Genomic DNA, 12,989 nt, shown 5'->3' on the forward strand with positions numbered 1-12,989 from the left:
CTAAACATGGATCCTTTTATCATGGACAAAAAAAGCAATATAAAACAACTTTCAACAACTGTTAACTATTATTTACAGCATTTATATGGGTTACCGCTTAGTTTAAAAGAGAAAAAAAAATAACTGTGCATCAAAGTGCCTGAAACTAAAAAAAAAAAAAAAAGATGAAAATTTTTTTTTTTTTTTATTGCATTTATACTTCACATGACAAAAGCAAAGTCTTTTCCCTGGGGTCATCCACGTTCAAACAAAAAAGACACACCTTAAAGCAGGGCTAACCAACCTTTTTGAAAATGAGGAACTGGTACTGAGTGATACGAAAGGCTACCAGTTTTATATAAAAACACCAATCATGTTAAGGATTTGTCACAATAATTAAGGAATAGCTGTAGTAAGTATGTAAATCAAATATTACATAAAATGTCAATGTTATATATGTAGAATTATTAGTAAAATTAGAAAATTAAAATGTTTTATCCCTTGTAAGCTATTTGCAAAATAGGCCTGCGGCTAGTCATGTGATCCTCAGGGGTTACCTCGTACCTGCATGGACCACGTTGGTGACCCCTATCTTAAGGCAATGTAAAAAAGAGATTTGCAATATGTATATGTATGGGGTTTTTTATGCTTCCTCAGCTTTTTGTTTATGTTTCCTCCCTTTGATTCCTGTTATGTGCTATAATAATTGACTAGGTTAAATATTGACAACTTGGTGTTAGTGGACAAACTTTACATATAAGTGTGGTACTTTGCCTTCTTCGGTGACATAAGGGACAGTTTTATTTGTGGTGTATATCACAAAGAAATCAATGGTGCCGTTTCAAATTAATACTTTTATACTTTTTTCCATAACTACGAGAATAAAGCAAAATGCCAGACTACATTTATTGATGTGTGAATTGATTTTCAATTTATACTATATCACAAAAAATATTGCACACGCTTTATTGCTTACCTCTATGAAATAATCTTTTAAACCAAACTGAAATTCAAGATGTGGACACAGATGATGAAATGGTTCCTTCCACCTGTAAGACACTGTGCAAGCAAGGACAAGTCAAATGACTATACTGTACACAGTAACAGTAAATACTGTTTTGTTTTTATTCTGTGATTTATAATACAAAACAACACACTGTGTTTGTATCTACTGATAAAAGAAGAATAAAGTGCATTTTCCTCTTCTGTACAGTACGTTTTACAGTTATTAGAAATTATTTTCACTCTTTTTTTTTTTTTCCTGCAATGACTTCTCATTGTGATGACAAAAGTAAGGAAATATTTATGTTTAAACAGTGAAAATCATGCTTCCATTTACAATGTGTTTACACTTGATCACAAAGTGGTTCCTTTAAAAATGAACTCTGTTGTGATTAGTCTCAAATTTAATTCGACCATGTATGACTGATAAAACTTGGATGCCAAACATGCAAAGTCCACTAGAAATGGGCAAACTATTTTTCTATAAAAATGTCTGGGTTTTAGCAGACTGATCAGCCCAGGAATCAATGCAACTGGCCTGTTGACAATGAAATCCTGAAAACGTCCTCAGCACATAAGACAAAACCCTTTTCCTGTTTACAACCAGCTGCCAGTCTTTGAAAAAAAATGTTGAAGTCTAGTAGTTTGTTGTAGTGCATGTCAGCTTACTTTAACTGGATTTTTTTTTTTAGATAAATTAAAATTACCCATAATAGACAGGAAACCAAGGACCAAGCTTAAAAACCCATCAAGTATTTCACACAGGAGAAATTAACTATAGGTGTGGTGGCACCCTAATATGTAATGTTTCTAGCATGTGTCGCTGATGTGTGTATCCCAACTAAAATGGTCAGTTCCACATTGAAATGGAAGCACACTATATTTACAAAAAAAGTGAACTCAAGAACAAAAGCTTGATTTCTTTGCAAATCATACATAGGTTATAGTGACTAAAACATGGATATCTTTGAGATTAGATTTTTGGAGGAAGTTAACTCATTCAATCCAAAGGACAACGTTTTGTGTGTGTGCATGTGTTTTTTTGTCTTAATTCATAAATTCCCTCCAATAAACTTAATTATCTATTCTTCCACTACCAAAGCTGCACGACCCTATCCTCAAGAGGGTTTTGGCGTGCTGGAGCCTATCCCAGTTTTCTTTGGATAGTAGGCAGAGTACACAATCAAGCCAGCCAATCACAGGGCACACAAAGTCAGCCTGAGATCACCAGACCTGAGTAATTGAACATTTTTCTACTTTAGTGCCCAAAGGTAATACTTTATTACTTGGGTACCGAAAAGAATAATTAAAAGAATCTACTTAATTACCTAAAATAATCAGTTATTTTAGTATTTAAGTAGCTACTTTATTTTTCACTTGATTTAGTACCACTCATTTTTTTAACCCTCATTTGTTCCAACACTGGTGTGAAATTGTCAAAAAATAGATATAAATAAGTATGTGGGACTGACTGTTACAAAACAGCAACAACGACAAAATGTAAAAATATGTCTATAAGATTGAATGAGTTAATCAACACCTCAATTGATCAACGCCGCTATGAAAATGTACAATTCCCCAAACCGGAGCCACCCAAAACTCAAGGTTATACACAGCAGCAAAACCAATCGCTCCTTTTTATCCCATGGATAATTCAAAAACAGAATTAACTTGAGTCCACCAGTAGTGCAATGCTTGAGTTTGATGCGCTCAAACAGGCTAGCCTTTCGCTGGCCATGGGCTTCAGACCCCAGACTCCCGGCTGATGTATAAAGGTAGACCGGACTGCAGTTTGTCCAGACTGATCTGGTTCTCGGTGTCCAGCACACACAGCATCTCAACCATCTGATCCTTTGCAAATGTTTCTTTGAAGCCCACGGAAAGGTCATCTCGCAAACTTGCTCCTTGGTCACCTTTGACCCCCTGGCTGCCTGTCTCCCTGTCCTCTTCGTCATCTCCGCAACAAAGCGCAACCTCATTCTCATAACAGAAAGCGCTCGGGGAGTGCAGGCCTAGGAGGTGACGCGCTGCTCTCGATGCCAAAGGTGATGGGGAGCGCGAGAAACTGGAAGTGGAGGACGAGGGCGGCCGTCCATGACCTTCCCTTTCACTAAGCTCCCTGGCACTGCAGCGTGGTGTTGTTGGCACTTCGTATGTCTTGTGGAAGCGAGAGTAGTCCACGTGGTAGCGGTTCCCCTTCTCAAAGATCACCGGTTCAAAGCGGTGACCCCACAAGATCTCTTTGGCCAAATAGGAGCTACGGGCCTGAGTGGTCATGGCCGTGGCCTCCACCATGCCCTCCAAAATGACAACGATCTCAAAATCTTCCTTCTGAAGGTCGGCACTGCTCAGCTCATACAGCGGACTGGTTTTGTTGATCTCGTGGACCACCACGAGTGGCGACACTAGAAACAAGCGGTCCAGGCCGTCATCGTAGCCGACGTCGATGTCTGTCTGCTCCAGAGGAAGATACTCGCCCTCGGCCGTCACTTTGGGCTTAATGAGCTGGGCACGCACATGCGCTTCTACGATGTGGCTCTTCCGCATGTTCCCCAGGCGCCACATGAGGCACAGCTTCCCATCCCGCAAGGCGATGACGGCGTGATGGGAGAACAGCAGGGTCTGAGCCCGTTTCTTGGGACGCACCATCTTGGCCATGATGGTGCCTATCATGAAGGAGTCGATAATACAGCCCACAATGGACTGCACCACCACGGTCACTACAGCCACGGGACATTCTTCGGTGACACATCGAAAGCCGTATCCAATGGTCGTTTGGGTTTCTATGGAGAAGAGGAACGCCCCGATAAAGCCCTGGATGTGCAGGATGCACGGTCGCCATTTGTCCTGCCTGTCCTCTGCCTTGCTCTGAGGGTCTCCTTCCTTCACAGGGAAGTGAAGGTCAAAGTCTCCATGGGCCAGCGCCACTCCCCAGAAGACCAGACCGAAAAACAACCAAGACAAAAGGAACGTGGCGGTGAAGATAAGCAGCAGATAGCGCCAGCGTATGTCCACGCAGGTTGTAAAAATATCAGCCAGGTATCGACGTTGCTTATCCTCCATGTTATCAAACACTACATTACACTGGCCGTTCTTTTTCACAAATCGGCTCCGCAGGCGACCTGTGCCCAGGTCTACGTCGGCGTGCCGACATGACGGCGAAGCCCGGCAGCTGTTGTGGACGATGGAGTCATCCGTCACTCTCAGAGACAAAGGCCCGCACGCTTCTTCGCCCGCAGGATATTTTCCCGCTCCTTCATCCTCGGCCTGCATGCACGACCCCGTCAGGGTCTGCTGAGTCAGAGGGCTGTGGCCATTGTAGAGGCCCAGGGCTGAGATCTTCAGGGCATCTTCATCTGTGGAAACAATGCTGTATCTGAAAGACAAAAGAAGTATGTATTCTGTAAATACTGAATGCGGTGTCAAACCTACGCTTTCAGGTTTACCTGAGTATAATTCTGCTTTGATTCCAATCTCCATGTCTGCCACCCTATATTCCTTATTTGTTTAGTTGTGTTTCCATTCATGATAGTTGTAGCAGTATAATAATCGTATGGCGTGGTTGATATATTTTACGTACCTAAAAGTACTTGGTATCGGCGATACTGGCAACAGTATTTACTTGGTATCCATCAAGAGCAAAATCACTAGTATCGCACAGCTCTACTCTTCACCATTCAAGTGGAGGAACCACATTCATCCTATTGATCTGCGGTGAAAAGCCACAATGCTATATGCGGTAGGTCATGCCTACTTTGTAATGCGCATTACCTTACCGACGCCCACCCCGGAGGAGTATGGTGTCACCTGTCACGTCATGGCTTTCCAACCAATCAATTGAGCTGGAAAGTGTGTTCCACTTCAAGCAGAGGTCTGTGCTTATTCCCCAATCACACTTGGGAGGGGCTCATGCAACTTTCCACATCTACTATAGAGTTCTGTTGTAAATATTTGATCCAGTAGGTAATTCATAATCACAGAAAAGCTCACAGATTAAAATAAATAATGAACAAAGTTTGATTTCTCTGTGCTTCTTCACAAAAAGTAAGCAACACACTTGAAAAGTTTGATATCATACATAATAAAATCCGCTGCTTTACACCTTAAAGGTTAAACAATGTATCAGATTTTTAGCAAGTCTCCATTGTACTTTTTCAAGTTCTGTTTGTACAGGACGATTCCTGTCGCTTACCTGTTGACTCGCACTGCTCCCATGGCAATGGTGATCATCAGTCTATGTCTGCAAGGGCAGTAATGAAGGTTGGGACGGGCAGTTCCAACCATGAAAATAGTGTTGCTGGACTGAGATGCACAATGAGCTCAGATCGGTCTTGCATTTGTGACCAGCGTCTTTTCATGACATTTTCTGGGAACAAAGAGAACGAAAGAAAGAAAAGCATGACTCTAGAGAACATATCAGGAAAAGTATATTCATTTGACATTGTCATTGAGATTACACAATTAAAACGCAAATGACCATAACATATAAAGCTAATAATAATAATCGCTGGCTTGAATTTCTTTGTGAGTTTTGATTTTTTAATACAGTTAGTTTTAATTAGTGTTTAGACTGAGTTTGTTGTTGTTTTTAGCTGTTTTTTGATGTAATTTTTTTTTTTTTGTTAACTTATATTTTTTGCCGATGTGTGGCCTTTAGTTATGGCAAGTTACAATAGGTATAGTGCAACAAAGCAAACTGCAAGCGTGGTTCAATCTTATTTCTTTTGAACAATATCAAAGTAAATGCACTTAAAATCAGACTTCACACTGATGTGATCGGCTTGTCCCTGATCACATTACATTAATTGTAATGTCATAACTTTCCGAGCGATCAACAACGACATTGGTTCATTCTGCAAATTATTTGTTATTTGAAGGTTTTGAGGAGCGACATTATGCTTTTGATTCATCCCAGTGTGATTGTTCATTTGACAAGAGTTCCTGGAATATTTGATGTAGCATCATTGCCTTACTTACTTGCTGCTTCAAAGTATTCACAGTACAATCTAGTAATTTATTCACAGTAAGTTGTTGCATCTATTAGTTCTATCTCAAGTTGTTTTTGTTAAACTCAACTGAACTTTTAATTGTTCTTTGGCTTCATCAATGTTTTTACCAGTGCATCTCTTTCAGTTTTGGCGCATGGCAATGCTTGTAAAACATAAAATGGCAAAAAAAAAAAGCTTTCTCATGAGATTTAGGTGGACAGAAAAAATTGGCGTAAGCGTAATGAAAACTTGTGGTCACATAAAGACACATTATATCATTATGAAGAATCATTTTATGGCAAAATGTACTGTTAAAGAAGGCAATGGATTGCAGATTCTTATGTTTCAGTTCCTTGCCAAAGTTGAGTTTCTAAATCACTTTAGACAAAGATGTCTTCCAAAATATCCAAATATCCATCTACATGTCAAAAATCAAGCATTTGGCCTTGCCCTAATGCACGGGTCAGACAGTTTTGCGTAATGAAAGCTTATCGATCAGGTTCTTTCTAGTGGTTTGCCTTAGGGAGCTTCAGGCCAACTAGGGGTGGAAAACCAGACAGGCATGGGTGGGGACAAAGGTCTAAAAAAGACATGAATCAGTGGTACTCTACTGTTAGAGGAACAATTGATCTACTGGTTGGCGCGATGACAAGGTTGTGGGGTGATTTTGCTCGGCTTATTATGTCAGATGCAACAGAACCAAAGAGCAAGGCGTTGCATAACCAGTAGCGGGTCAATCGCATGCAATCCAAAAGGGCATTTGTGGTTTGTAAATCACTTTGACAGGAGTTCCTTGTGTTGAAGCAAGGAAGTCATGAATGGTCTCGAGAATATTTCCAACAACTGCCATTTAAAAGCCTTTGTTCAATACCTATATGGAATCAGCAATAGTCTCGAATACAGTGGCGGAAAAAACATTCAAAGACATTCAAGTACACATCCTGATGGGATTTAGTATCATGTAATATGTGTGACGCTCCCAGACTTCTTTCCCTGCTGCACCAAGGACAGATGTTACCAACTGGATGCTGATTGGCTGGATGAACAGTGACTTTCAACTGGATAATCTCGAAAAAGAAGGGTGACGTAAACATCCTCCTGCATCTGGAGGGAAATGCGCTCGACATGAGACCTCAGCATTTTCCCTTACAAAGGTTTTAAAGCTAGCGGCTCTTTAGCAGAATTTATCTGCACACAAGTTGCATATGAACTCCGGAGCTGACTGTCACTGTGGTTGCAAATTCACCTCTGATCATTTTATGTTACTAGGACAATATTAAGAAACAGTCATAAAACTGAAAGTGCTGTACACTACATACCATGTTGTTTTTGATGGGTTTTCACACACACATAAGTGAAAAACTGCAAAGTAGTGTCACCCCCCCCCCCCCCACCTGCCCCCCACCAAATTTTCATTTTAAATGTGAAAGTCTTCATACTACTGTATACATATTTAAGACAAATATTACTGCAGAACATGAATGTACTTAAATCTTAAATTATTAAACCTTATACGGTCACTCAAGTTAACCCTTTCCATTCTTTGAAGTCTCGCGCCAGCCGCGGTCATATTAGCCATGCCCGGAGGTCTAATTATGTCAAAGGAAACGTGACAAAACTGACAGTTTACACTTGAAATACTTTTTTATTATAAAAAAATCTAAGAGATTTACAATGGTAAAGTTAACGTCTTTGCTCCTCTCCCATGGGTCTATCCAACAGCGTGTATGCTTCATGAGTGACACGGGCAAGTCCCTCTCGGTGTAACAATTTGGGGCAGGAGTAGATTAGAACACCTGCCCTCATTGGTCGATGGTCGCACCGGAAACATGTCTTGCAGGACACTCAAACTTAATTTCAAGAAGGAGCTCAAAAAACCCTCAAAAAGTGACATCCAGACCCCATATCCCTGCCCCAGAATTTACCCGCATGTCTAAGAGGGGACTAGAATTTTAGTAAAAATAGTTATACTTTACATATTAGAGATAAAGACTTCGACAGTACACGTATTTACTTAAATAATTAAATGGGCGTCGGCAAACTCGTTCATTGGTGACTTCGCCCCCCCTTATACTTCTTGTTGTTGAAGCAATGATAGATTGTGTAACATGCTATTTAGTATGTACAGTGTTTTCATTTATTTACATTTGTTTTCTGTTTTGAATGGATGTGTTCTTAGTTAACACATTTGAGTGACGTGTGCGAGAAAGAGAGAGAGTTGTGGATAGCTTGAGAGAGACATCAAAGGGGGAAAAAAAAATCAAGAGGAGACTTGACTACGCATTGGTCCTGTCGTGTTGTGCTATTTTGTAGGAAGACAGTAGAATTAGCTTCGCGGTTTTACCCTTGGGGAGTACGAGAAGCTTCCTCCTTCCCTTTCTCAAGTTTACAGATTGTACAGCTCAGATAACATATATGAATTTATTAGTGTCAAGTAAACAGAGCTTCAAATAAAGAAAAAGTTTATTAGGCTTATTCTCATGCAGTGTGTGGCAGCTTCTTTGAGTCATTATCGGAATGAACGGAAACTTGTGGGGCCGTTTGGTGTGAAAGGGGCCTTTTGTCATATAAGTGCAACACTCAGCAACGGTACCTTCTTGGGGCAGCAGGACTAGTAGAGAGACTGCTGCTGTAGGTACTCAGCGTGGACAAGACTGGCGAGACAATCAGATAATCAGCTCAAGGGCACTCCTACAAAACGTGTGATTGGCTGCCTGCGCGAAATCAACCAATGAAGGCGCTAGTGGATTACAATTCCTACCCTCATTGGTCAATGTCAGGCCAGCAGCCAATCTGTAGGAGTGCCCATGGCATGTGCAGTAGAGTCAACTTAGCTTTGGCATGCATGGAAACCTTAACAACGCTTATCCCCGCAATATAGCTCTTTTTTTAGGCTTTTTTTTAATATGAAAAAAATTGCAAAGCAGTGAGGGCGTGAAAGGTGAAGTGTGTATGAAGCGTGTAACACAAACATATGTGTGTGTGTTCTGTTGTCTGTCAATCTGTCATCACTGTTATAACTGTCATAAACCCTAACCCTAAAATTAAATAAAACATATAATTCATTTAGTTGAAACTCAGACAAGGCATTTCACTCGTTGTATTTTCGACATATTTTTTATTTTGTAATTGTTGCTAAAGCATGGGTCTGTACCTGATATCTATGCATACTTGATCCCTAGGGGGGACTTTGAGTAATTAGTAGTCAGGAGTAGCTGCTTTATTGTTCTGTATGTTGCCATAGTAACATTAGTCTTCCCTTGATTAGGCAAAATCACTCTGCTGTGGGTGTGTTTGTGTACTTGTGTTGCTCATTTGGGAGGGTGGAAGTTCTTACTGGACACTTTGTTAAATACACCCCGCATAATCCAATAAGATATAAATTACAGACAAATGTTATACTGTACTCAGATTGATTTGACAATGTGCTGAATAATATGTAGTTTGTAGAACTGCACTTTGGTAACGGTTTATAGTTGTACAGCACCGAAATCGCATGAATAAACAATATTCAATTCTGACAGTACCAAAGACAAGTAGTGACAGAGCAAACCGACAGAAGTGAAATCGCATCAGACAACATGAATCGGCAGCCACGTGATTTAATCAAGATTCATGGGGGGAAGATCCTTCACGCTTGACGTCAGCCTTATTCAAATATGTCAACGAAACCAACATAATCTCATGCAAGGAAAAAAAGAATGGAGAAAGCCCTGGACAAATACCAGATTACTATGCCTCTTAATCTCTCAGTCCAAACAACAATATGAAAGGTGGCTGCCCCAAGACCTGAACGGTCCAGTGTAATCTGAGATCTCATAATGTAGTCAGAGGGATAAACAAAGAAAAGAATGATTAAATATGGAAAGAATGTATTTGTGAACGAGTCCATGAGAAAAGTGAGATGTTTACATTGTACCGAGTGTAAAGGGGAAAGAAGACAATAGAGATTAAGATGAAGAGATTATGACATCAGAGGATATTACTGCATCTAATGGTATTTACAAAAAAGAGAATGAAAGTGTGAAAAAACGCAATGTGCTCAAAAGGTGGATGAACATACATAGCACTTTTTTCTCACTTTTATGCAACACTGTGGTTCTCTTTAAAACCCTGACCCTGGTTTTCCAATGACAAAAACAATTTGAAATAAATATTTAATTTCTATTAAAGACAGACTAGTATCATTTCCTTCATTTTCTACATCTCTCCTGCAATACGAATTACTAGTAAATAAATCTGAACGAACTAAATGAATACAGCCTTAGATTCCTTTGGTTGTGTACGCATTTAAATTTGTACTGCACCATAAATACTACAAGTAGTCAGAAGTTTAGAAATGCCTTCAAATTTACGAGTTGCGCTCATGAAATGCATGCTTTTAACTCATGCACACCTCTGAAATGAAAGTCATCCCAGGTCATAACACATCATCCAAATTATAAAGCTAACCGAGATGTTCAGACATTTTAGCTGAGCCAGCTTGCTGCTTTGAGCAATCTAAATTATAAATAAAATGTTGTTGTCATAAAATTTGCTATGTATAGTGAATACTTCCATCAATTGTTCATCATAAAGAGTTAATATACGAGTCAGGATTTTTTTTTTTTTTAAGAATGAATGAACTAGAGTGTGTTTCCAAATTTTGACTGGTACTGTACATTTGCTGGAAAATCAGTCATCAAATTGGGATTTTGAAAGCGGAATTATTATTTTTTTTGTTATGGTCCTTATACATGTATGCCACATGAGAATTATGGGAAAGAAAATAGACCATTACACTGTAAATCTTCACATCATATCTGTTAAAATGTTCCTACCATTGTATTATAGAAATATTCTAACTAAAAACTATGCAAAGATAATACAATTATATGCCTTTAAAAGTCATTAAAGGAAAATGTTTTTATCTGGTTGACTTGTTAGTTTAAGAAACAATCATCTCATTAGCAATCCCTTGCTTGGAAGTTTATTAATCGACAACACAGTTGACAAGTACAGTGGCTTTTTCGTCCTCAACAGTAATCAATGGTTCAAAGTATGCAGGCAGAAGTTATGATGGGGCAGTTTGCAGACGAAGCAGCATGTGTGACGTATGTGGGCCTGATTGAGGCCACAGGAGCTGTCCAGTGCTGAAAATCAATGCAGGGCCTGCAGGAACAATCGACAGGCGCAAAGGGGAGTGAAAGAGGGTGGGGTGAGGGCTCGGTGACGAGCCCCAACTCTTTCCTAAACTGGAAAATGATTTTGCCCATTCAGATATTTCCCCTCTCTCTATTTACACTGGCCACATGTTTTACTGTTGACTTACTCATCCAGATGAATGTTTGGTTGAACTTATTGATCGACAGGTTTCTGAGCCTTTTGTGGTATATAATTTGGGTGTAAATAAAAGTGTTTTTTTTGTTTGTTTGTTTTTAACTCACATAATAAGTGAGATGAATGCAGCAGGTAGGTAAGAACTACAGCCAACTAATTAACACTGATGTTATCGTGAACATATTGGTCATTTTTAAATATGACTATACTTCAAGTAAACGACACTCACCTTGGTGTTCCGGCAGTGTGAATCATTGGAAAACCGTGGTTGCCTTCATCCTGAGTCAGTTCACAGCTCACTTTCCGCCTCCCTCCAGTGTTTACGCAACTTCTTTTTGTGTGCTTTGTCTTGCACAAACTTGTAATTGTCTCCAATCTGAGCTTGGTCCTTGTTGCTCCATTGCGGTGAAGCCTTGCGCTGCTGCCTCGCTTGTGCATCTGCCTCAGTCTGTGCGTGCCTGTGTGTGTGCATGTATGTGTGTGATAGTAGGGGAGAGAGAAAGAGAGAGCGGTCTGATTATCTTCCTATTTCTATATGCTATACCCTCACCCATTTTATGGAAATATGCTATGATTTAGCCTGTCACCAACTCAGATTTCCTTATGGTTTGAAATGCCTCATAATTTTTCAATATTATGGTGAGATTTTCAAGAGGTTTGTCAATTTGTACCATCGTGCGCTGGACAAAATGTTCTGAACAATGTGGCCCATCTTGATCTTGACACGATTGGTTGGACAACTAGGATGGAATTATAGAAGGTATTTTACATATACTCGGTGGTCACATTTGATAGGAATGGCATAAGTCAAAACTGTGGAAATTAACAATAGTCACCTCGAGGACACAATAGCACGGGAGGAATCATTTACTGAGATTAATAATGTTATTAAAACAAAAATGTTATAAATTTGTTATTCTTCTGTCTCTCTCATTTACTTACATATTCAACTAACCTTTATTTCAATGATGTCCTGCGCCTGTCAACATCTTTTTAAATATTCAAGATTCAAAGTGTTTACTGTCATATGCACAGTCTAGAAACAAGTTTCTCCATACAATGAAATGCTTACTTTGCTGTCCACACAAATGTCGAAAAAAAAAAAAAACAAGTACCAAGTTAACACAAAAACAAGGTATAATCTGTTGCGGATGTGAGGCATGGTGGTGTGGGGTGTGGGAAAGGTGGACCCCAAGTGCAGGGGAAGCCAGTAAGTTGGTGCTCAAAAAAAATCTAACAAGAACTGAACAGAGGGTAAAGTAACAAACCAAAACTTGAAACAGAAATTGAACTCGCGGGGTATCGACAGCGGGATAGTGACTGGGGGACAATGGAAACTTGGGACTGGAAACGATTAGATTAGACAATGTCCTGACAACTAACCAACCACAAACTGGGACTTAAATAGACTCCACACTTAACAAGGAAACACGAAACAGCTGGGGAGGAACAAAAGGCAGTTGGAGCTGATTGGATGACACATGGAGCGCAGGTAAACAGACAGGTGGAAACAGATCACGCTAACGAGAACGGATGTAAGGGAAACCAAACAGGAACAAGACACAAGAACTAAAAAACCCACAGCATAGAAATACAAAAAAACAAACAAACAAAAGAACCAACACCAACCCACAACAGAAACATGACCTAAACACACCTAAGCAGAAGAGCACTGTATGAATCGTTAAGTGGGTATGTTAT

General features: G+C 39.8%; 1 protein-coding gene across 1 annotated transcript; it reads right to left on the reverse strand.

Annotated features, from left to right (window-relative positions):
* Window positions 1-1,073: 1,073 nt before the first annotated feature.
* On the reverse strand, window positions 1,074-11,734 carry LOC148421024 (ATP-sensitive inward rectifier potassium channel 12-like). The gene is made up of 3 exons (XM_088419440.1): window positions 11,518-11,734; window positions 5,174-5,347; window positions 1,074-4,357 (listed from the first exon to the last, which is right to left on the reverse strand). Exons 2-3 carry the CDS (start codon window positions 5,263-5,265, stop codon window positions 2,725-2,727), a joined length of 1,725 nt encoding a protein of 574 aa, XP_088275566.1. The 5' UTR covers window positions 5,266-5,347; window positions 11,518-11,734; the 3' UTR covers window positions 1,074-2,724.
* Window positions 11,735-12,989: the final 1,255 nt, after the last annotated feature.

This window comes from Hippichthys cyanospilos, chromosome 7, assembly GCF_059441005.1.
Source record: "Hippichthys cyanospilos isolate Australia breed blue-spotted pipefish chromosome 7, RoL_Hcya_1.0, whole genome shotgun sequence".
In the NCBI taxonomy this organism is placed as follows: domain Eukaryota; kingdom Metazoa; phylum Chordata; class Actinopteri; order Syngnathiformes; family Syngnathidae; genus Hippichthys; species Hippichthys cyanospilos.